This window comes from Lutra lutra, chromosome 6, assembly GCF_902655055.1.
Source record: "Lutra lutra chromosome 6, mLutLut1.2, whole genome shotgun sequence".
NCBI lineage: Eukaryota > Metazoa > Chordata > Mammalia > Carnivora > Mustelidae > Lutra > Lutra lutra.
The window spans coordinates 62,066,010-62,089,679 of NC_062283.1; the positions used below are offsets into that span (position 1 = coordinate 62,066,010).

Below are 23,670 nucleotides of genomic sequence, written 5' to 3' on the forward strand. Positions count from 1 at the left end.
TTCCCCAACCCCCACACACTATAACTCCATGAACACAAGGACTTTGTCTCATTTACCATTGAATTCCTGGTGCCTGGATCAATGCCTAGAACATAGTAGGTGCTGAAGAAATAAAAACTTATGGAATAAAATGAATCCTAAGTCTTCATTTTCAGTCCAAGTGTTTTGTCTGGACTCCAGGTTTGTACTTTAATATGCCTCCTTATGATCCTCCCCCCACCACCCACCCCCCCTGCCCACCCAGAGCAACTCATACCAAGTTCAATGGGGCTTTCCTAGTCCTGCTTCCTGAATTCTGTTCCAGTGGGATTCACCAGCACTTATTCGGCCACCTTAGCTGGAAGGAAGGGTCAACCTTGACCTCTCCTCCACCTCTCATTCAGGCCCAAGTCTGGCTAGTGCCACCGCTTACATCTTTCCAACCCACCCCCTGATCTACAGTCCCTCAGCTACCTCTTCCTTGTGGTCTCCTTCATCTGGACACTGCAACAGCCTCCTGGATGCTCACCCACTTCAGACCGGCCTGCACACTCAGATCTGAGCAGACTCTTCTTGCTTAAGGCCTCTGAATGGCTCTCCAGCTCGCCACAGCCTCCGAACAAAGTTCAAATCCCAGGTCTTTCCATCCAATCTGTAACACCCTGGCCTGCCACTGTCAGGTTCACCTACACTCCAAGCCCACTCCAGCCAAGTTTGCAGAATCCTTCCCTCTAACTGGCTTGCCTTTCCCCACACCTTCCTGGGGAACTACCCATCAGCTTTCAGATCTCCCTTAGCAATCTTTATTTCATTGCTCTCTAGAAGACCCCCCTTGATCCCCCTTTGCATATCTCTCTGTCCTGGGGTTAACACACTTTGCTTTAATTGCTGGGTTACATGTCCATCTTCCTTCCTAGGATGTGAATAACTTGGAGACAGGGGAGTCTTAGCCATCTTTGTAACTTTTGTGTAAGTCTACACAAAATGCCTCCAATCAATGTTGGATTGATGCACGGAGAGATAAATGAAGTCTACAACTTCCTGTGGCCTGGATGGCTTGTTTTGTAAGGTGGTGAGCTTCCCGACATTGCTGGGGGTAGTCAAGAAAGAGGCGGGTGGGCTTGTAGGGTAAGTAGCCTGTCGAGAATTTTCCCCGGTTCTAAACCCTCCTCTCCCATTCCGTATTCGTTCTCTACTTCCTAGAGCGCTTCCTTTTGTGAGCCAACTCCACCACCAAAGATACTTCTGGACCCGCTTCCAAACAACACTTCATTACCCTCCAGGGCTTCTAATCCTTCTCCAAACTGTGCTCTTCAGAATGCCAGGCCTGCATCTGGCGTCTACTCCAGGTCCCTATTCTCCGGGACCTTTCACCTCTCTCTGGCTCCGTTCTTGGCCCTGCCTATATTATAAACCCACCTCCAAATCCCTGCCCCCCGAGACCCCAAGCCCACCACACCTCCACGATGTTCTCAGGTCCCTGCCCACTAATGGTCAACCAGCTCCTTGTGTGCCCCACCCCGCCCCTCTCCAGTTCAGTGTCCCCAGACCCTGTTCACCTGCTGTCCCCACCCCTTTCGATTCCTACCACGCCCACCCCCTCCTGGACTCCCAAAGGCGCCCCTTCAGGAGGCGGGGGCCACCGCGGCTGCTAGGGCGTCGCCTCCACCTGTAAAGAGTCTTGCGTGGTGCGAGCTGGTCCTCACTCAGGCCCTGCGCGATGTAGTAATCGGCGACAAGGCCGAGGATGCGGCCCCAGAAGAGGACCCGATCGTAGCGGTAGTCGCGCTTCACCAGCATAAGGGAGGTGAGCAACGAGGCCCTACGGTCGGGGCTGAGCCCCTGCCCGCTGCCGGACGCCAGCTCCAGCGACAGCAGGAGGCTTTCCGCGTCCATCGCGCCCGCGGCTCTGATCAACGCCCGCCAGGTTGCTAGGAGAAACTATCTCCATGGTGACCCAAAGCTCTGCCCTCCCGCCGGGCGGGAAGGATTCCACCCGCGCGGCCCCGCCCCCTCCGACCTCAGGCGGGCCCTGCTCCCCACACAGCCCTTCCTTCCCCCAAGCCTGTACACACACACCAGCTCCTGTCCTCGGTCCTTCTCGCGTTGGGGACCGCACGTGTTCTGCTGTCACGCTAACAGCGTGGCTTTCCCTAACATAGGTAGCCTTCGTGTGGGATTGAAGGTCCCCAATTCCATGGATATTTTTGCCTTTTCTGAGCCTTTCCAACAGTTGAATTGAGTCGTCACTGTATATGCAATGAGGGCTTGGGAAGAAAGACAACCCGACAGTGACGTCCGTTAGCTACATTCTTTCACTTCAGTTGCGTCCCTTCTTGGCCTCAGAATTGAGTGAAGAAAAGAACTTGAGGTCTTGGCTCTAAAAGTCTAGGAATCTAAAGCAATTAACCCCCACCCATGCCAGGTCCTACAGAGTGGGGTCCATTGTTCCATTCTCCTCAGTCTTCATGAGAGGTCTCTATTCACCCCTTGCACAGGACTATTCTACCCAAGTGACAAACGGAGATCTAGGGACTGGGGCAAGGCCCACACCCTGGGGGAGCAGGATGTGAAGAGAAGTACAAAAAGGATGACACCACCTCCAGCCTACATTTAGCTACTTGGGCCCCACAACTGTTGCTTTTAGGCCCAAATGGTAGCAACACAGAAAAGGCCAGGACCCCACTGCAGCTGGGGCTCTTCCCTCCCTGGGTTAGAAGCTCCTTCACATCTACCTCTGGAGTCCCCAGCCAAGGTCAAACAGGTGAACAGATGTCTCAGCAAGCTTGTTGTCAGGGTAAGAGATGGGATTTGTTGACTTTTTTTTAAAGATTATATTTATTTATTGGAGAGAGGGAGAGAGAGAAAAACAGAGAGGGCATCAGCGGGTGGGGAGGGGCAGGAGGAGAGGGAGCAGCAGACTCCACACTGAGCAGGGAGCCCTACACGCTGTCGTTAATATTAACTGACCTTTTCATTTCTGGATTCCTTTGGAAAGGACTCATGCAATCAGAATGACGTGGTCCCCCGTGCCAAGGCAAGAGAGAAATAAGTGTCTAAATTACCCAGATAATTACTTTGTTTTGATTATCTGGGCATTGCTTATGAAGGCTTTTAAAATTTGAGGGAGCTGACTTGGCCTAAGGTGTTTTCCATGTCAAAACAATCTGTAACTCCCTTGTCCAAAACTCTCCCTCCCCTTACAGCCCTCAGCCTGTCCATTCCATTCCCAAGTGGGAGATACAGCTCTGCTCCTCTTTCGTAAGGCAGTATCCTCGGACCAAAAACCAGCTGAAATTCTAACTGGTAAAATATGCTTCAAGTGGCCATAGCACCAAAAATCACCCAGACCTGTACCGTTCTCATTGATTCCAGATTTTCTGACCACTTTTTACCAGCAGGTTCCCTCTCAGGAACTACAGTCTAAAGCCAGAGAAGGAGTCTTGCAGCTTTCCAATGCTACCACCTTTGGCAGAGTGAATCTGCTTAATTATTTCAGAGTAAAACCCACACAGGCCATGCAGCACTATGCACAGCACTCAGCCTCTAGAGCTGGGTGGACTGGGTTAGAATCCAGGTTCCTCCACAAAGGCAAATTATTCTATTTCCCCAAGCCTCATCTATAAGATGGGAACAACACATACTGTGGAAGGTTGCTACATGAGATAATGTATGTAAAGTGCTTACAACATAGTGTAAAATTTAAACCATGTTTTCTGTTTTCTTAACACAAAACATTCTTCTTAAGACATAAAAAATAGTGTGTATTTATACTGTCTCCATTTACACACACACACATGCACACGCACACACCTACACACAACCTACCTATCTCCAACACCAGCAGGGTAAGGACTATGTCTTCAATTTGTTTCCAAGACATAAGCAGGTGTTCTCAGGGACAAAGAGCATCAAGTGCTTAGTAGTCAGGATGGGGACAAGCCCGACTGAAGAGCAAGGATCAGGATGGCCAAGTCAGAGGCACAGCTGCGGAGGAAGTGCCGCAGGCAGGAGAGCAGGGTATGCCTAAGGACAGTGCTGCCAGCAGGAACCGCCAGCAGCCACCAGTCACTGCAATGGAGACACGCTAGGCAAAACCCCTGAAGGGACATCTGGGCTCAGAAACTGTTCCCACGGGCTTTGGAGCTTGGCCAAGTCCCTCTCAGTTTTCCTTTCTCAGCCTAGTCTCTCAGCTCCTTTCCCCCTATGTGACCTTTGGCACACATACTGTAATGATCACAAAAACCCCTACATGGCGAGGAAAGGAGGTCAGGCAAGGAGGTAACTGATGAGGACTCTAGTCCCAGCTCTGACATCAAAGTGTTACAGAACCTCGGCCAAGTCCCTTCACTTCCCCAGAAGGGCCTAGGGTTTATGAAGAGAAAGAACCATTAGTTTAAAAAAAAAAAAAAAAAAAAATCCTAGAAACCCTGAAGCATAAGACGCCAAGGAGAAAGACAAAATACTCTAGTTTTAACCCTGGGAATCTTTAAGCCGAGAGTTACAGGATAATTTAATGCAAATCCATTCATTTTTATATTTAAGTTCATTATGTCCCTAGCAAAAATTCTGAATTGCCACAGCAAAAAGCATTAAAGGGCCACTTCCATAAGAGTGTCCGTCTATGACCCCATATTTGCCTTCCAACCAGAACAGAAATGCCTGACCCAGCACCTTCTGGGAAAATCAACCTTTGATTCAAAGAGATGTTGTTCAGTGATAATTATGACAGCCACAGCCATACAATCAGCCCACCAGGAAGTCTGAGGAGGGGAGACAGGCAGCTGGAAGGACAGAACATTCCTCTCACCAGGAAGCAATTCTAGCTCCAAGCAAGAGATGGGTGACTTGGCGCCATAGGGGGAAAGATAATTAAAGCCATTGTGTTCACGATGAAGAAGCAGCCCCATTCACTCATGGAAGCCTTTAAGTGTCACTGGTGCCTGGAACCAAATGTAATCCTCCCAGGCTGTGGCTGGGATAGAGGGTCTGCCACAGGACAGGGTCACAGTCAGTTTGTGGCCCCGGGTGGGCACTCGGTAGTTGAGCTTGGGTCGAAACCAATCTTCTCCACAGTTCCGGTGCCCCTGTGCCATGACAATGGTGCCCATGAGTGGAGGAGCCTGTAGCTCACTGAAGGCATCAGCCATGAAAATGGCTCGGAAGAGACGCCGCAAACAAGCTGCAGTGCTCAGGCTCTGGTCCATGCTGTTGGGGGCCAAGCGGGACAAGTCAAGCTCGTAGAACTCCTTGGGATTTAAGGCATTGCCACCAAGGAGGATAAGCACACGGGGTACTAATGTCCGGGCAAAGAGACCCTCTAGGTGGCTGAGGACACTCTCCAGTTCTGCCAGGGCTTGTTGGCATTTCTTGCTGCTCACTTCAGCGGCGGCCCAAGCTTTCTTCTTCATCGCATCCTCGGCCTGTGAGGACAAAGACCAGTGAAGGGAAGGACGAGATGGGGGAAGCTAATGCCCTTTGAAGAACCCTGTTGGGATGCAGTAGACTTCTGGAACTGGGTTTCCATGGTCACGACACTGGGTTTTTATCAGAGGGCAATATATTTAAAAAGAAAAATGCCTTCTTTGTACAAAACCATACTTTTCCCATGCTCAGAACAGCAAAGACAGTACTGTGAAACAGGAGGACATCCAGAAATAAGAAATTAAAATAGTCAAGGAGATTTGGTGGCATGCCAGGTGGCAAATTTTGCTATGCCATAAGTGACAGCAGGAAATGAGGATAATCTGGCTTAATAAAGGTGATTCTGGAGTTGGTCTTCCAGTTACATGTGGAAAATTAAACACATGCTTATTTATGGTCCCATCTAAAATACTACTAAATGAGAGAAAAAGGAAGGGAGGGAGAGGAGAAAGAAAAGGAACTCCCAGGGGCAAAGAGAACTGGGAAACAGACAAAGGCAACCACACATTTTTGGGAAGTAGAAGGCAGATGGAAAAATTCAAGGGAGCTGAATACCAAGTGCTAAAAGAGCGAGCCCCTATGAAAAGCAAACCGATTCACACACACAATCCCGGAAGGGCTTAGGAATTGGCAATTTAGGTACCACAGAAGAGTGAACAGAGGAAGACTGAGTGAAAACCCACGTGAGAACCCTTAGATCGTTTCCCAATTTCCTCCACCCTGTCTTCTCCAGAGAGAAGACTTCCCATACTGATGTTCTGGGAGTCCTCCAAAGAGACCGCCTGGTTCCTACCCAATATCCTCAGAGTGAAGTCTACGGCTCACAAGGTCCAGCCATGCACACAGAGCTTTCATTGACTTCTTCTTACATATTCACCAGACACAGAATAAAAGCCTCTAATATGAAAGTCAGAGACCAAAGCAAAGAGGAAAAGGAATCCAGAAAAAAAATAAGAAACTGAAAAGAACAGAGTAAAACTTCAAAAAATAAAGTAATTAGGGGCGCCTGGGTGGCTCAGTGGGTTAAAGCCTCTGCCTTCGGCTCAGGTCATGATCCCAGGGTCCTGGGATCAAGCCCCGCATCGGGCTCTCTGCTCTGCAGGGAGCCTGCTTCCTCCTCTCTCTCTGCCTGTCTCTCTGTCTACTTGTGATCTCTGTCTGTTAAATAAATAAATAAAATCTTAAAAAAAAATTATAAAAAAATAAAAATAAAAAATAAAGTAATTAGAGGTGCCTAGGTGGCTCAGTGGGTTAAGCCTCTGCCTTCAGCTCAGGTCATGATCCCAGGGTCCTGGGATCGAGCCCCGCATTGGGCTCTCTTCTCCGTGGGGAGCCTGCTCCCCCCGCCCCCGCCTACTTGTGATCTCTGTCAAATAAATAAATCTTTAAAAAAAAAACAACCCAGGGGCTCCTGGGTGGCTCAGTGGGTTAAGCCGCTGCCTTCGGCTCAGGTCATGATCCCAGGTCCTGGGTTCAAGCCCCGCATCGGGCTTTCCGCTCAGCAGGGAGCCTGCTTCCTCCTCTCTCTCTGCCTGCCTCTCTGCCTACTTGTGATTTCTCTCTGTCAAATAAATAAATAAAATCTTAAAAAAAAAAACCCAATAATTAATATCTCCACATAAGAGAAGATCATATAGACATGAAACAACAGGATACTATAAAAAAGGAACATGAAAAAAATTAAAAGGAGCTCTTAAGACTATGATTGCAGGGGCACCTGGTTGCCTCAGTCCGTTAAGCGACTGCCTTCAGCTCAACTCATGATCCCAGGGTTCTGGGACTGAGCCCCATTTTGGGATCCCTGCTCAGCGGGGATCTGCTTCTCCCTCTCTCTCTGCCCCTCCCTCACCCTGACTCAGTCTCAAATAAATAAATAAAACATCTTAAAAAAAAACCAAACACTATGATGGCCAAAAAAAAAAGGGAAAAGAAAAAAATTACAGAAGTGTTCGAATATAAAGTCAAGGAAGTCCCCAGTAAGTAAAACTTAAAAACAAAGATGAGGGGTGCTCAAGTGGCTCAGTGGGTCAAGCATCTCCCCTGGGCTCAGGTCATGATTCCAAGGTCCTAAGATTGAGCCCACATCTGGCTCCCTGCTCAGCGGGGAGTCTGCTTCTTCCTCTCCCTCTGCTGCTCCTGCTTGTGCTCTATTAAATAAATAAAATCTTTTAAAAAAAGAGAGAGAGATGAACATCTGGGGAGAAAAGACATTAAAATTAAAAGGTCAGTTCATGAAGTCCAAATGCAACACAGTAGCAGCTTCAGAAAATGAAAATGAGAAAATCCTGGAGGGGAGACTATCAAAGACTAGAGTGGAGAGAAATTAAAGCCATTGGGCTCAAACACATTCCTTACCACTGTTGAGGCTGACAGGGCCTGAAGATTCCTTAGAACCCCTTTTCACCTGCTTACCATGTACAGCCTCCCCACCAGCTTTCTCCCAAAGGCTGTGCCTACCTGGGGAGAAGGTTTTCGGTAGAAGTGCTTAAGCTGTTCATAGGGCAGAGGCAGTTGTTGGCGCTGGTACATGATATGCTTTAAAAGTTCACAAGTAAACCGACAGCAGCCTTCCTGGCTCACAGGCCCGGGAAACACCACTGGCACCATGCAGTCTCTGGGACAAAAGGGCTCCGAAGGGTTGGGAGGTTCTTGAGTAGACGTAGTCTCGAGTAGTTCTATCTGGGGGGCATGGGTTTCCTCTGACTTCTCGTACCATTCCAAATCTGGTAGGTGCGCCGAGGGACAAGGGAGACAAAAAATTTAAAAGCCAAAGTCAGTCTTCTCATTCCCTTGTACTGGGGAGGGGACAGCCCGACACACTCCCTCCGCAAAACTCCTTGAGGGTGGTGGCGGGGAGATTCCCGACTCCAGTCGCCAAAGATCTAAGTGGCGACGGGATGGGGTGGGGAAGAGAAAAATTCGGACGCTGTGACTAGGGCTCCGCTCAGAAAGTGGAGGCCCTGATCTGGAGAAATTCGTTTACACTAAGTGTAATCAAGCGGGGTCCAGAACGCCGCGGAAAGGAAGACCGAGTGGGGACGAACCAATGGGATCCAGGACCCAGGGGGCGATGGAGTCCCTGGGGCCCGAGCGGGAGCCAAGAGGGATGGGGCAACGAAGACGGGCCAGAGAACGGGCCGTGGGCTAAAAGACTGGATAGCGGCGGTAAGGGAGAAACAAGTCCCTAAGGCTCCCCAAGCTCGGGACCCCAGGCCTTACCCGGTACTGCGGCCGGGCACACCACTTCCGGCTCCGGAGCCGCCATCACGACCGCCTCCCTCTTCTCCGTGCAGTTTGAATAGGCGCCCCGCGGGGTATCATGGGAAGCCCTCGCCTCCACTTCCGGCTCGGCCGGGACGAATGGGGGCGCGGCGAGGCCACAGTGGCGGAAGTTGGGCGGGGTTGGGATTTGATCCCTGTGCTCTCTCCAAACACTCTCGCAGGGGTACGCCGAGAACCTTCCCCCACAGGGAACCCACGCTCTCTCAGCCGCTGAGGTCGGCCTTCCAGGCAACACTTGCCCTTACGCACCCATTCTCTCCTGCGTTCATTGTTAACTGTGCACCTACTTCGTGCCAGGCCCTGTCCTAGGTGCTGGAGCCTCTGGCAAACAAGCAGGAGGCAGTTGCTGTCCTAAGGGGTTTGCTGCCTAGAAATACGATACCATGTGATAAATTATATACCGTGGGGTTTGCACGGGCTGTGTATAGAAGGACCGGCTCCCTAACCTAGATGGTGTGAAAGAAGGGGTGGTCCCAGTGGAAATGTATCCAAGAAAGTGTGACTTGTAGGATGAGTAAAAGTAAAGAGGAGGGCCTAGGTATCCTGGAGACCTTGAGAGACAAGAGCATCCTCCATTCAAGGAATGAAAAGAGTTCAGGAGCGCCTGGGTGGCTCAGTCCGTTGAGTGAAGGGCTCTTGATTTGGGCTCAGCTCATCATCTCAGGGTCGTGACATTAAGACTGCTAGGGACTGCACTCAGTAGCCAGAGTCTGCCTGAAATTCTCTCTCTCCCTCTTCCTCTGCTCCTCACCTACTCACATGCTCTCTCTAAATAAATAAATAAATTTGATTAAAAAAAATTTTTTTTAAAGGGACACCTTGGTGGCTCAGTGGGTTAAAGCCTCTGCTTTCGGCTTAGGTCATGATCCCAGGGTCCTGGGATCGAGCCCTGCATCAGGCTCTCTGCTCAGCAGGAAGCCTGCTTCTCTGTCTCTCTCTGTCAGCTTCTCTGCCTACTTGTGATCTCTGTCTGTTAAATAAATTTAAAAAAAATTTTTAAAAGATTTTTATTTATTTATTTATTTGACAGAGCAAGACACAGCAAGAGAGTAAACACAAGCAGGGGAAGTGGGAGAGGGAGAAGCAGGCTTCCTATTGAGCAGGAAGCCCAATGCGGGGCTTGATCCCAGGACCCTGGAATATGACCTGAGCCAAAGGCAGATGCTTAATGACTGAGCCACCCAGGCATCCCTAAATTAAATTAAATTAAAAGGAAAGAAAAGAGTTCAGATTATAAAGAGTTAAGGCTGTGGCAGATAAACAGGATCCAGATCATGGCAAAATTTTTCAAGCATTGTTAAAAAGTTTGAACTTGATCCTATAGGGGGATGGGGAAGTTTTGAAAGCTTTAAGTAGGGAACAACATGATTAAATTTATAAATTTAATCTCTATACTGGCTGCAGTATAGAGATTACATTACAGGGAGGATGAGAGAGGAGGCAGGGATACCAATTAGAGCTAGTAACTGCAGTTACTCAAGTGCATGGGTGAAAGGGACCTGAACTGTGGTAGTCACAGAGGATTGGAAAGAAATCGATGAACCCTAGAGATATTTAGGTGGTCCAATGAGCATGACTTGGTGGTTGATCCCAGGAAGAGGAAAAGGGATAAAGACTACCAAGAAGACAAGCAGGTTTTTTAAGTTTAGCAACTTTATGGCCAATTGTGCCATTCGATGAAGGAGGACCAGGTTTATTGGTGTGTGTGTAAGATAAAAAGATGAGTTCAGTTTTTGACAGGTTGAGTTTGCTGTTCCATTGGACAGTAAAGAGATATTTAGGAACACCTTTAGGAATAGAAGTGTATTGGAGAGTCATCAATGTAGGAGTGTGTAAGATCACCCAGGGAGGGCATGTAGAATAAAGATGAGCTAGGATCCTGAAGACGCTAATGTTTAGGGGAAGAACAGAGAAAGAAGATCCTGTGGGGGAGACTGAGGAGTATCTAGAGAGGTGGATATAAGAATAGACAAGTGTCAAGTCATGGAGGCCAAGAGGGGTGTGTCTCAGGAGGTAGGGAGCAAAGACCAAACACACCATAAAAGTACAATGATTACAATACTGTGGTGTTGGTTCAGGAATAAGCAAACAAATAAGCAAACAGGAGAGAGTCCATAGCAGTGACGTGGCACCCAGCAGGGTGAGGACATGCAGACTGCGTACCCTTACTTCTTCCTCTTTCTCAACTCCATCTTTGTGGTAGCAGCTGTGGTTCCCGTGGTTCAGTCACCGAAATGCAGCTCTTTGTCCATGTCCAGGAGCTGCACACCCTCGAGGTGACCGGCCAGGAGACAGTTGTCCAGATCAAGGCTCATGTGGCCTCACTGGAGGGCGTCATTCCAGAAGATCAAGCCGTGCTCCTGGCAGGCACGCCCCTGAAGGATGAGGCTACCGAAGGTCAGTGTGGAGTGAAGGCTCTGACCTTCCTGGAAGTAGCCAGCCGCATGCTTGTAGGTAAAGTCCACAGTTCCCTGGCCTGTACTGGGAAAGTAAGAGGGCAGATTCCCAAGGTGTCCAAACAGGAGAAAAAGAAGACAGGCCAAGTCGAGCGGGAGAAGCAGTACAACTGGCACTTTGTCAAGGTCGTGCCCACTTTTGGCAAGAAGAAGGGCCGAAATGCCAACTCTTAAATCCATTGTAATCTTAACTCTCCACAGTATAGCCACTTAGTTCAGTGAAAAACAAATAAAACCTTAAAAACAAACAAACAAAAAACAAGAGAGAGAGTCCAGAAACAGATCCATGTATACATAGATTTTAATATATGATGAGGGTGACTTTCAAAGCAAGTAACTTGAGACACCTCCCTATTTATTTACAAGAAAAATCATCCTACTGCACGTCTTACATAAAAGTAAATTCTAAATGAATTAAAGATCTAGGGGCACCTGGGTGGCACGGTTAGTTTAGTCAGTTTAGTCAGTTTAGCTGCTTCTCAGTTTCAACTCATGATCTCAGGGTCCTGGGATCAAGCCCTGTGTCTGGCCCCAGCTCAGTGCGGAGTCTGCTTCAGGATTCTCTCTCTCCCTCTGCCCTTCCCCCTACTCTTGCTCATTCTCGCTCTCTCTCTCTAAAGTGAATAAACAAATCTTTTTTAAAAATGGATTAAAGGGGTGTCGGGGTGTCTCAGTTGGTTAAGTGTCTACCTCTGGCTCATGTCCTGATCCCAGGATCCTGGGATCAAGCCCAGAGGGCTCTCTGCTCAGCAGGGAGCCTGCTTCTCCCTCTCCCTTTGTGCCTCCCCTCCACTTGTGCTCCCTCTATCTATCTCTCTCTCTCTCCCAAATAAATAAATAAAACATTTTTAAAAAATAAAATGGATTAAAGATCTAACCATAAAAATAAACCTCTAAACTCCTTGAAGAAAATATGGGGAGTAATTCATAATCTAGGAGTGGGGTTACCCTAGGCATGATACAAAACCAAGAAAGTGTATATGCAAAGATTGCTAACTTTGAATTTATTTTTTTTAAAAGATTTTATTTATTTATCTGACAGACAGAGATCACAAGTAGGCAGAGAGGCAGGCAGAGAGAGAGGAAGAAGCAGGCTCCCTGCGGAGCAGAGAGCCTGACGCGGGACTCGATCCCAGGACCCTGAGATCATGACCTGAGCCGAAGGCAGCGGCTTAACCCACTGAGCCACCCAGGCGCCCCTGAATTTATTTTTTAAATGTTTCTATTTTTAAAAGATTTTATTTATTTATGAGAGAGGGAGGGAGAGAGAGAACAAGCAAGGGGACTGGCAGGCAGAGGGAGAAGCAGGAGCCTTGCTGAGCAAAGAGCCCAACTTGGGACTCCATCCCAGACCCTGAAATCATGACTTGAGTTGAAGGCAGATGCTTAACCAACTGAGCCACTCACGTGTCCCTGAATTTAAAACTCATGTAAAGGTACTATACACAGAGAATAAATGACTAATTATATACCAGGAAAAACTGTGTGTGTGTGTGTGTGTGTGTGTGTGTATAATCCCATAGCCAAACACCTCATAAGCACCTTATAAGCAAACCCTCCAGGAAACCAAACACTTCTACTGCCTTCCATATCCCAGGACTCTGATCTTCTCCTGGACAGCCATCCCTGTTTAGTTTACTCCTCTGCCAGCCTTCATTCCTATGGTAAGCTAGGTTGTTCAAGAATGGGATATCAGAATAGGTTATCCCCTCTCACCTCTTAAAAGAAGTTCTCCACTTAGGAGACAAGGGGATTGGGATGAACAAAGTGAAACTGTGCATGTTGGGTGATTGAAAGACCCAAGAAGATGAGAGGATGAGTGTTATCAGGCGAGTGCAGCAGGCCCTGGTTATCAAGGGAGCACAGAGCTAGTGGTGGTGAGAATGTTGGGGGAATAGTTTTGGCTCTCCCTTCCGACCTCCATCCTTCTTGACATCTCTTGCTGAGTTCCTCAGTCTCAGCCTCCAAGTAGCAATTTTCCTGGCTGGAGTTGACTTCTGCAGCATTACCTTCCTTTCGCTGAACAGGGTTGAAAAGAGAGAAGTCATGTGTGCTTTCAACCACTGAAGACCACAGAATTGACTGGATCTGCTAAGCCCTTTTGCAGATTTTGGTTCTTCTGCTGCCACGGCTTTGGGGAATTATGCCATGTGGACAGCAAGTAAATGATCAGTAACCCACCTTCCCCCTTGTAGTCTTGAGGGGAAGCCATGGACTCCACCAGGTCTGAACTCTTGAAAGGATCACCAGAGGTAGGTCACTGTCGTTGCTTCTAGTTTTCCAAGGAAAACTGAGGTCTGGAGGGAAGGGTCGTTTTATTTCTTGGCTGTGTGAGAGCATCTCGATGTTTGGGAAAGAGGGGAAGTGGACATACGGTGAGTGGTGAATCATGAGACAGCCATGGGGCTAGGAATTGAACCCTGGCGTCCTGACTCCCAGCCCAGCAACATCTTAACTGCTTCTCCACTCTGCCTTTCTTGTGCACTCTCTTGGGCACTGGTTTCTATCGCTGTGTGAGTTTACTCTTTGTCGACTGCAAGGGCCCTAAAGAGCAAGAGAGATGGCTTGGCAGGAAAGTCAAAAGTCAGTAATCCCTTGGGTTTTCGGCCAAGTTTCTATTGCCGGCTACTTCTCCCAGCCACAGCCCTAGCAGTGGCTGCCGTAACCCGAGCCCCAGCCCCGCCCCAAGTAGGGACCAGGCCCCTCCTACGGACAGGGCTATTTTAAAACTAAACTCGTTGGGCTGGGATTGGTTCTGCTTCAAAACAAAGGGGAGGGGTAATACTCTCTACCGGCATCCTCGTAGCCCTGAGGCTGCAAGGCTGGTTTATGGGTGCGGGCCTCGTGTCTGTGGCACCGCGGTGTCTCGGGTTGCTAAAACCAGCCCCCGGAGGGTGCCAGCTGGTAATAAGGTAGTGACTACGGGGTAAAGGTGGCATAATCATCGCAACAATAACAGCTGTAATTAGGCTAACCACCATCTGCCTCCGCCCTGTCATTCGCCCTGACGCACCCCGACGGCACGCCGGCTGTCGGGGAAGAAACTGAGGCAGGGGCGGAGCCAGCCGGCTGGAGGGACCAGTCGCCCTGAATTTTGCAGCTCTTCAGGTCCAAAACCTGTTGTCTGGCATCTCGCTAAGAAGCCAAACCAAGGAGCTCCTACAAAGCTTGATTCTGATGTAAGCCCTCCGCCTCGGGTGACTGCGCAACCTCCAGGCCGTGGGGCTCTAAACTTCCCCCTAAGGAGGCCCTAGAAACAGACCCGCTCAGAGCGCGGAGATTGGGAATCAGACTACAGCTCCCTTAGGCCTTTGCGCGCAAAGGCGCGCTCCTTGACTACGCCCCGAAGCCACGTCACAGCCCCTTGAGCTGCAATGCATCCTGGGAGTTGTAGGGCATCGGAGAGCTCATTTAAGGGAAGTGCCAGGCTTGAGGACTCTATATCCCGTGGTGCCCCGCGGCTGTTTCTGACGCGACCCCGGGCAAGAGAAGGGTGGGGGCGTGGCCTGCGCAGGGCCCCACCCCGCTCTCCTCTGGCTGGCCGGACGCGGTGGTGGCAGTAGGGGCGGCGGTGGCAGTAGGGGCGGTAGCAGCGGCGGCGGCGGCGGTGGCGGCGGGGGGGGAGGGGCCGGGCGGGGGGCTGGTGGCAGCGGCGAATGGACTCGCGGGTATCGGAGCTGTTCGGCGGCTGCTGCCGGCCCGGAGGGGGCCCGGCCGTGGGCGGAACCCTTAAGGCTAGGGGGGCCGGCGGCAGCAGCGGCTGTGGGGGCCCAAAGGGGAAAAAGAAGAACGGAAGGAACAGAGGGGGCAAAGCCAACAACCCTCCGTACCTGCCCCCCGAGGTGAGCCCCCTGAGAAGTGGCGGGTGAGAGCAAACCACTCTTTCCGGTCCCGGGACTCCAGGGAGGCGGGGCAGAGGGAATTGATACCCCCTTCCGGTGTCACAACATTGGAGGGGAGAGGAGAACCCTTCCTTCCGGTACCAGGACCCCAGGGAGGACCTTCTGTCTGGTGTCAGGACCCCAGGGAGGAAGAGTGGGGAGGGAGGATCCCCCCATTCTGATCCAGTAACCCCAGGAGGAGAAGTAGGGAAAAGGGATCCCACATTCATCCCTTTGGAGAGAGCAAAGTAGAATGCCCTGGCCTCATCCTTCTGCTGCAACAGAAGGGAGACTGCATCCTGGGATGAGGAGGTAGCAGAGTTTTTTAAACTTGTTCCACAGGGGAGGAGAGGAGTACTGGGGACAAGAGCAATATGTTCCGTCTCTATCCCTGAGTACACGTATGCACACACATGTAAAAACAGATAAAAGACAGTCAGGCTTAAGTCCTTTTGCCCTTTGTCCTATGAGGAAGTGGGGATGGCTTCCCGCCCCATCTATCCCTATGCTATTTCATCCGTCTTAGGAAAGGAGGACCTAGGAGAAGAGCCTAAGCCAGTAGTTATAAAACTTTAGCATTTCTCAGAATCACCAGGATTGCAGCCTCACTCCTGGAGTTTCTGATGCAGTAGGTCAGAGGTGGGCCTGACACTCTGCATTTCTTACAAGTTCCCAGGCGGTGCTAATGCTACTGGTCCTGGGATCATGCTTTGAAAACCATTGGCCTAGACCATCATCCTTGTACCACTTTTCTGAAGCCACCTATCCTAATTCTTCACCTTTGGCAAGTTGATAAAAAGGAGGATCTTTGCTAATGGGAAAAGATCTCCCTTTTATTCTATGAGGTAGAGATTATGGGTGAAGACCTGTTAGAGCCTGGGAGTCAGAGGGCCATGAAGAGATGGAATGATGACAGGAAGGAATAAAGAGACAGAGATGGCCAGGGAAGAGGAGTGCCAAAATGCAGGACAGGCAGAACAAGCAAATCTCTTATCCCGTTGCACCCTAGAGAGGAAGGCTCAAGCAACAGGTTTCTTCAGTGGTGGGTCACCTGATGGAGGGAAGATGTAGAGAAGGTTGTGTGGGTGGATTCGGGTTTTCAACTGAGGCATGTGAATCTGGTTTATGGAGTCTGTCCCCTTTGTTGCATTTCCTGAGTTTCTTCTCTTCATCTCAGCCCCAACTTTGGAGCCCTGCCCCTCATTTTACCTGGGCTCATTTCTCATCAGGCTTATAGTGACCAGTGCTGACCCCACCCTTTGGCCCCGGTCCAGAACCTCTTGCAGCCTCTTACTCTTGGTGACATCAGCTAAGAGGGGTGGGCAGGAAGGAAATGGTGTCTCCCAGACCAGTGGCAAAGAATGACCTCAGCAACCCAGGGCAATCTAGACTTCTGGGGACAACAGTTTGAGGCCCCAGGGAGAAGGAAGGGGTGATCTTACATCTAGAAAGACTATACCACCAGTAATCAAAGAAAGGAGGGACTGGGTTCTGTTTCTGGCTCACATGGGTGACTCACTGGCCTTTCCTTCAGAGAGGTCCTTTGGGACTGAGTAGAGGGTTTATGTCTGAGCAGGTGCCTATGAGGTTCCTGCTGTTAGCTGCTTGGGCCTCAGCAGGAATCAGAGGGATGTAGAGGTTGGTCAGGACTGTGCGTCATAACTGCTTTCTGTTTCTTTTCAGGCTGAAGATGGAAACATCGAATATAAAGTGAGTCTTAGGCTGGGGAGGGGCAGGTTGTCCTTGCTGGTATGGGGTGATTTTTTTCTGAGATCCTTCCAAGCCCATGATATATAGGGATACGCCTCAGGGTCAAGGCTCTGTACCTCATTCTCTTGGAGGGAGACTCACTGTTAGAGGAGACCAGGGATGAGGGGGTTTAAGTGGGAAGGGAAGGTTCTGATCCTTACAGCAGGATAGGTGGGGAGCCTGTGGGTTTAGGAGGAGCATCTCCAACTCAATTTTCTTATGACATCTCACCTGTCCTAAGCTGAAGCTGGTGAATCCATCTCAGTACCGCTTTGAACACCTGGTGACACAGATGAAGTGGCGGCTCCAGGAGGGCCGTGGAGAGGCCGTCTACCAGATTGGGGTAGAGGACAATGGGCTGCTGGTGGGGCTGGCTGAGGAGGAGATGCGGGCGTCCCTCAAGACCCTGCACCGGATGGCAGAGAAGTATGTGTCCCATTCCTCCTTGGTTCTCTTCCCCTAACTCTGGAGAAGGCCTGTGAGTCCCAGTCACCTCAGGCCTAAGGGGCCAAGGAGGGCCTTTCCTCCTGCTGTCTTCTTTTGACAAAGGGCTGAAGTAGGGAGGGCTCCTCCGTATTGGACCAAGGCTTTTTTTGATTTAAGATTTGTTTGTTTAAAAGGATGTGGGATAGATTGGAGCATGGTAGGAAGTGAAGTCTGGTGTTGGGAGGTGTAGGAAGGCCATTGGGTTCAGAGCGGGGTTGGAAGGTGGGGGTGGCACGGGAGAGTACAGGTGAGATGTGGCAGCCGTGGCCTTGCTGTGACAGGGTCGGGGCAGATATCACAATTCTCCGGGAGCGAGAAGTGGATTATGACAGCGACATGCCCCGGAAAATTACCGAAGTGCTGGTACGGAAGGTCCCTGACAACCAGCAGGTGAGTGTACACCCTTCCGTGACCTCTCATGCCCTTGCTCCCCAGGAGGGTCCCAGGCCCAGGAACCTGGAAGCATGTCCAGGTTATTATTTGGTCCCCAAGGACTGTCAGTGCCCTTAACTCACCCATCCGTGGAGAGACGTAAGGGATCGGAACCCTTACCTCTCGCAATTCATCCACAGTTCCTAGACCTCCGTGTGGCCGTCCTGGGCAATGTGGACTCAGGGAAGTCAACTCTGCTTGGAGTCCTGACCCAGGGAGAGCTGGACAATGGGCGGGGCCGGGCTCGGCTCAACCTTTTCCGTCACCTGCATGAGATTCAGTCTGGCCGAACCTCCAGCATCAGCTTCGAGATCCTGGGCTTTAACAGCAAGGGAGAGGTGCATTGCAATCAGCGGGACCCAGTGGGGCCAGACCCCGAGGATGGGATGGTAGTGGTGAAGGACAGAGCCCGAGGGCAGAGTGCGGAGACTTTCTGGAGTAGTGTAGAAGACGACCCTGAGGGCAGTGAACAAGCTCTGTCCCCTTAGAAAACACATGGGGAACCAGCTGGATTAAATCAGATTCGGGGCTCAGGGGTAGGAGGCCGGGTCACCCAGTGACTGGTTTAGGTCCTGGCGACTCTTAAAGGGTTGGGGAGGCTGGCAGGGGACACTGAGAGCCCTGGGCTCTGGGCTAGGTGGTGAATTACAGTGACTCACGGACGGCAGAAGAGATCTGTGAAAGCAGCTCCAAGATGATCACCTTCATCGACCTGGCAGGCCACCACAAGTACCTGCACACCACCATCTTCGGCCTCACCTCCTACTGCCCTGACTGTGCCCTGCTCCTCGTCAGTGCTAACACTGGGATTGGTACGAGGCACTGGGACAGGGACGGGGCTGGAGGGGGTGGCTGACTCTCTCACCCCAAGGATCCTTGAATCTGAGAGGCAGACGAACTTTCCTGTTCCCTCTGCTCCCACCCACATTCTCACCCTTCTCCCCTGCTGTCCGCCCCCCTTTTCTGAGGCAGCCGGCACCACGAGGGAGCATCTGGGGCTGGCCCTGGCCCTGAAAGTGCCCTTCTTCATCGTGGTCAGCAAGGTGGACCTGTGTGCCAAGACCACAGTGGAGAGGACAGTACGCCAGCTGGAGCGGGTCCTCAAACAGCCTGGCTGCCACAAGGTTCCCATGCTGGTCACCTCCGAGGATGACGCTGTCACTGCGGCTCAGCAGTTTGCCCAGTCACCCAAGTGAGCCTCTCTCACTCCAGAGCCCTGATCCGCGGGGAAGGCCACTGTGTGGCCAGACCAGTTCTGGCACATTTCTGTGGGTTTTCTAGGGTGGGATTTTGGGAGGGAGTCTGTGCTAGCCAGCCTGGAGGCTTGCTGGTGCCCGGGACCCAGGAGATGGAGTGTTGTGCCAGGCATTCGCTGTCTGCCTTGGGCTCTGGGCTGAGCCTCGTGAGCCACATTCCTTGGCTGGCTCACAGAGAGAGGACTCAGAGCTCCTGACAAGGTTAGCAGATAGGAGAGAGGTACCCCTGCACGCTGTCCCCGCTCCTGCCCCGGAAGCTCCCCACTGCATGCAGGGAGCTCTAGCCTCTGCTTCCTGTTAGAAGCTTCCTCATCTGTCCATTCCATGCCTCCCATGCCTCCATCTACAGCATCACTCCTATCTTCACACTGTCCAGCGTGTCTGGAGAGAGTCTGGACCTGCTTAAAGTCTTTCTGAATATCTTGCCGCCACTCACCAATAGCAAAGAGCAGGAGGAGCTCATGCAGCAGCTAACGGAGTTCCAGGTAATTGGACACCTGAACGGGGCATGAGTTGGACAATGGGGAGGGACCTAATCCTGACAGCCCTGAGCCTATTTAGAGATTTTGGACCTGCCTGCCCTATTTGGCTGGCTGTTGGTCGCATTTCCTTTGGCTGCAGGTGGACGAAATCTACACAGTACCAGAGGTGGGGACAGTTGTTGGAGGGACACTTTCCAGGTGAGTTGCTTTGCTTGCTCCCCATCCCCTTCAGCCCTCACATACCCCTACACTCAATCGTGGCCTTAAGGAGACCTTGGAGTTGTACAGAGCCCATCTAAACGATGTGCTTGTTTCCGGATCGGGCTTTCACCGTGACAGGAGCTGGAGAAAGCTAGTCTGTTGACTCAGAGGGAAGAAATAGTATTGGTGTGAACTCAGAATCTCCAGGCTCCTGGGGGAGAAGTGTGGGCCTTGAGCCCCAGTTGTATTCACTTGATGTCAGTTCCACGTCGGGAAGTGAGAGATCTGTTAAGACTCTTTTCAAGGCGTAGGGTGTGTTTAGCGTCAAAGCCTTAGGTCCCTCTTGCCATCGCTACTGGCCTTTCTAGGTATGAGCCATTAGAATCCAAAGCTTGAGCTAGGGCCTCCTCCCCAGCCTTCTTTTCCCCCACGGAGGAAGTCTGTTCTGGGTGACCCTCGCAGAGAAGCAGGTGGCGAGGGTTGGGGCGAGGGCTGGACTGATGCCGTGCCACCTGCCTTCTGGGCTGCAGCGGGATTTGCCGTGAAGGGGACCAGCTGGTGGTGGGCCCCACGGATGACGGCCGCTTCCTGGAGCTGCGGGTGTGCAGCATCCAGCGGAACCGCTCTGCCTGCCGCGTGCTGCGAGCTGGTCAGGCTGCTACACTGGCTCTCGGGGACTTTGACCGCGCGCTTCTTCGAAAGGTAAGGTGGGAGGATGGGTTGGAGAGGGAGCACAAAGAGGCGTGCCTGGGAGACTGGCTGCTTGAATGAGAAGCACCTAAGACACTTCAGAGGAACTCGGAACAGTCTCTAACCCAAGAAGCAGGTTATGTAGACTGTATGAAAAACGCTTAGAATACTCAGAATACTGAAATACAGAATGTTGTCTTGCAACCTGAATGTCCAGGAGCCTAGAAACACTAAGCATTAGAAAGAAGGATTAGAGGACATGGGAGGAATAAGGAAGGCTTCTAAGTGGAGAGTTTTGAGTATTGGCTTCTGAGGTCTTTGTGTTTAAAGCCCTAGAGGAAGAGGGTCAGGAGCTGGAGAGGGTGGGATGGTGGTGGGGGGAGGAGAGACTAATGCAAGGTTTGCCCTTGGTCCCGGGGCTATGCCTCCCCAGGGCATGGTGATGGTGAGTCCCGAGATGAATCCCACAATCTGCTCAGTGTTCGAGGCAGAGATAGTCCTGCTCTTCCATGCCACCACGTTCCGGCGAGGCTTCCAGGTGACGGTACATGTGGGCAATGTACGTCAGACAGCAGTGGTGGAGAAGATCCACGCCAAGGTGAGAGGGACCCAGCCATGCTGTTTTTCCAGGGAAAGGTTAGAATTCTTCTGCCTCCAGAAAGGAAGGAGGCCGGGCCCCAGACTCCCAGAGAACTCCCTGATCCCACAAAGGGGACAGAGCCCCACTCTGGGTGGGTAGAAGCCTGATTGGCCCCTGGGGGGTGGAGACCCCAGGCTGATAGAGAACCGGATGGAAGGCCCTGTCCAGGACCAGTGATGGCCTATCTGCTGCAGGACAAGCTGCGGACAGGGGAGAAGGCAGTGGTACGTTTCCGCTTCCTGAAACACCCAGAGTACCTGAAGGTGGGCGCCAAGCTGCTGTTCCGGGAGGGTGTCACCAAGGGCATCGGCCATGTCACTGATGTACAAGCCATTGCAGCGGGAGAGGCCCAGGCCAACATGGGCTTCTGAAGTCCTCCAGGCAGGCACAGATCCACTGCTGTCCCTACAATATATAAGGTGACATCTGGCCACGCTGCCCGCTGTTGGCGGCTCTGTGTGTTAATAGGTGAGGGAGAGACCGGTACTCTGCCCCATGCTCCCTGCCACCTTTCTGGAGAGGTGCCAAGCTCGGTGTGGCAAGGGAGGGGCAGTCCTGAGGGAGAAGACAGGAGAATTCAGGGCAGTGCTCAGCAGCTGTGTGTCCATCTGGTTGGCTCATCGACCCTGGCGTCCCTGTGGCCTGTCTACTGGAGGGAGCTGACCAGCGCCACCTTGACCCCACTGTCCAGACTCTGGGCATGATTCGCCGGTGCGGTCCCTCCACTTCAGGAATTGTCACAACACCTGGGGGTGGTCCTCGAGAACACACCTTTTTCTATACCTCTTCTCAAGGCCATGTAAGTTGCCCATCTCTACTTGACTGTGGATGAAAGACATTTGCTCCTGGCCATCTGGTGGCCCGGGGTCTGAAGAAATGGCATAGGGACAGTGCTCCCACGTTGTGCTGAGACATGAGGTCTGTTCCTCAGCTTTGTCTCCTTTCCCTTCTTCAGTCAAGGGCCATTTCCCATTTCTCTGCTCATAAGCCCCACAGGTGCTATTTGTCATGCTGACCCAGGCGTGGGGCTGCCAAGCTCAGGTTTGGCGTACCGAAGGTCAGCTGCATGTCAATCAGTTTCGTCCCCTCCTCTGCAGTGATTTGTTGGTTTTGATGTTGAATCAGTGTTTTACTTTCCCACACTAGTGACTGGGGACCTGACCCACAGCTCCTCATCCTGCCACCCTTACCCCCCGTTTCTGCTCCCATGTAAGTCCTCCCTCTGTTGCAGGGAACCTGGAGGAAAGGGAAAGATGTTGCCATATTTTCTACACTTTTAGGGCATGGACTCCCTCCTTTTCCTTTGTAAATGTCCTGGGTTCCCCGGACTCAGGGATTTGTTGGTTCAGGTTTCTCTGCATACCTGTGTGTATATATGTGTGTACATTTATACACACACACACACACACACACACCCCTATATATTTAAATACACACATATATATTGTACAGAATAAAAAATGTTTTATTGAACATACTGTGCTTATGCTTAAGATATAGGCTCAGCTTCCAGAGCTAGATTCCTCTTCAGGATTAGACAAGGGAAACCCTAACACTGCTGAGCCCTGAATGGGGAAAGAACCCTTCTGGTATCTCATGGACCATTCTTCCTTTCCTCTCCCTCCCTTGCAATCAGTGTTCCCCTACTGTGACCTGGCTGTTCTGGCTTATGTGCATAGCTCTCGAATGAGCAGACTAGAAAGTGAAACTGCTCCTTTTTCAGCTGATATAAGTAACCACCCCCTCCTTGAGAAGTTGGGCCCCAGCTGTGGTCACAGTGGTGAGGACTCCGCTTCGGAAGGGTGTCAGAGATTTGGAGATTGGCTTGCCAGCTACTTAAGAATGGATCTTAGAGTCAGGGTAATGTGGCTCTCACGATTTCCCTAGCAATCCGAGATGGCAAGAAGTGAAGTCTGCATAGCCTGAACTGGCTAGCTTTCTGGAGCTCTGAGGGCTGCCAGGCCAAACCTTAATCCTTTCTTCCTGTTTCTGTATTCGGAGTACTGTCATGTTTTATGGGACTGCGTTTGGAGTACTGATCCTTACAAAAGAAATTTAATGATAAATGTGGCCCAAGGAAAGTCCCATGAGGCATTCTGTCTCCAGGGTATTTTTCTTTTTTTTCTTTTTTTTTTAAGGGAGAAAGTACGTGCCAGCGGGCAGGTGAGTGGGATAGGGGTGGGGGTGTGGACAGAGAGAGAAGAAAATCTCCCAAGTGGGGCCTGGCACAGGGCTTGATATCAAGACCCCAAGATCATGACCTGCGCTGAAATCAAGAGTGGGAGGCTTAACTGACTGAGCCACCCAGGCGCCCCTGTTCTGAGTATTAAAGTAATAGCCTCCCTAACTATTCAAGCTCTGCTGTTTTTAAAAATATCAATGGCTTAACTTGCTACTGTAAGAAGCTTCTGGTTGAAGAACTTCCCCTTCCTCCTGTGTTGGGGACTAAAAGCTGTTTACTTCCTTCTATGCAGTTGCTGATAAACAGCTATGAGAGAAGGTTGTATTCAGCAAAATGGTCCTGTAGCTTTCGCCGGGCACTGACCTTTGCATATCTGTCTGCTGTCTCCTCCATAGGCTGATTACTGGTATGCTGGGGCAGGGGTAGCATTTCCAAGGAAACAGAAGGGGTGCTGCTGGTATTGTCGTTACTAGTTACCCATTCCCCCACCTGTCTTGGCCTCTGTTAAGTCCAATGAAACCAGAGTTTCT

The 23,670-nt window shown here is 51.1% G+C and overlaps 4 protein-coding genes across 8 annotated transcripts in view; 2 read left to right on the forward strand and 2 right to left on the reverse strand.

The window, feature by feature from the left end:
• The window catches only part of RSPH9 (radial spoke head component 9), a 26,082-nt gene extending 21,544 nt beyond the window's left edge, over positions 1-4,538 (reverse strand). For 3 of the 4 annotated variants that reach the window (XM_047733353.1, XM_047733351.1, XM_047733350.1), the window contains exon 1: positions 1,649-4,538. In XM_047733353.1, the coding sequence (XP_047589309.1) occupies positions 1,649-1,875 (227 nt within the window). In that variant the 5' untranslated portion in view covers positions 1,876-4,538. The remainder of the gene's footprint in view (positions 1-1,648) is intronic. The other variant, XM_047733352.1, reaches the window with a different exon arrangement.
• A 148-nt stretch (positions 4,539-4,686) lies between these two features.
• Positions 4,687-8,730, reverse strand: MAD2L1BP (MAD2L1 binding protein). The gene is made up of 3 exons (XM_047733355.1): positions 8,623-8,730; positions 7,861-8,126; positions 4,687-5,402 (listed from the first exon to the last, which is right to left on the reverse strand). The coding sequence occupies exons 1-3, from the start codon at positions 8,666-8,668 to the stop codon at positions 4,890-4,892; spliced, it is 825 nt and encodes a 274-aa protein (XP_047589311.1). The 5' UTR covers positions 8,669-8,730; the 3' UTR covers positions 4,687-4,889.
• Positions 8,731-10,861: 2,131 nt separating this feature from the next.
• Positions 10,862-11,359, forward strand: LOC125102794 (ubiquitin-like protein FUBI). The gene has a single exon (XM_047734320.1). The coding sequence runs from the start codon at positions 10,920-10,922 to the stop codon at positions 11,313-11,315; it is 396 nt and encodes a 131-aa protein (XP_047590276.1). The 5' UTR covers positions 10,862-10,919; the 3' UTR covers positions 11,316-11,359.
• Positions 11,360-14,694: 3,335 nt separating this feature from the next.
• Positions 14,695-22,431, forward strand: GTPBP2 (GTP binding protein 2). Of its 2 annotated transcripts, XM_047732554.1 has the most exons (12): positions 14,697-14,983; positions 16,706-16,732; positions 17,013-17,197; positions 17,539-17,647; positions 17,830-18,027; positions 18,327-18,501; positions 18,662-18,881; positions 19,295-19,430; positions 19,567-19,625; positions 20,159-20,330; positions 20,752-20,916; positions 21,153-22,431. In XM_047732554.1, exons 1-12 carry the CDS (start codon positions 14,798-14,800, stop codon positions 21,327-21,329), a joined length of 1,809 nt encoding a protein of 602 aa, XP_047588510.1. In that variant the 5' UTR covers positions 14,697-14,797; the 3' UTR covers positions 21,330-22,431. The 2 variants fall into 2 exon arrangements, with proteins under 2 accessions (XP_047588511.1, XP_047588510.1); XM_047732555.1 differs by lacking the exon at positions 17,830-18,027 and having other exon boundaries at positions 14,695-14,983.
• Positions 22,432-23,670: the final 1,239 nt, after the last annotated feature.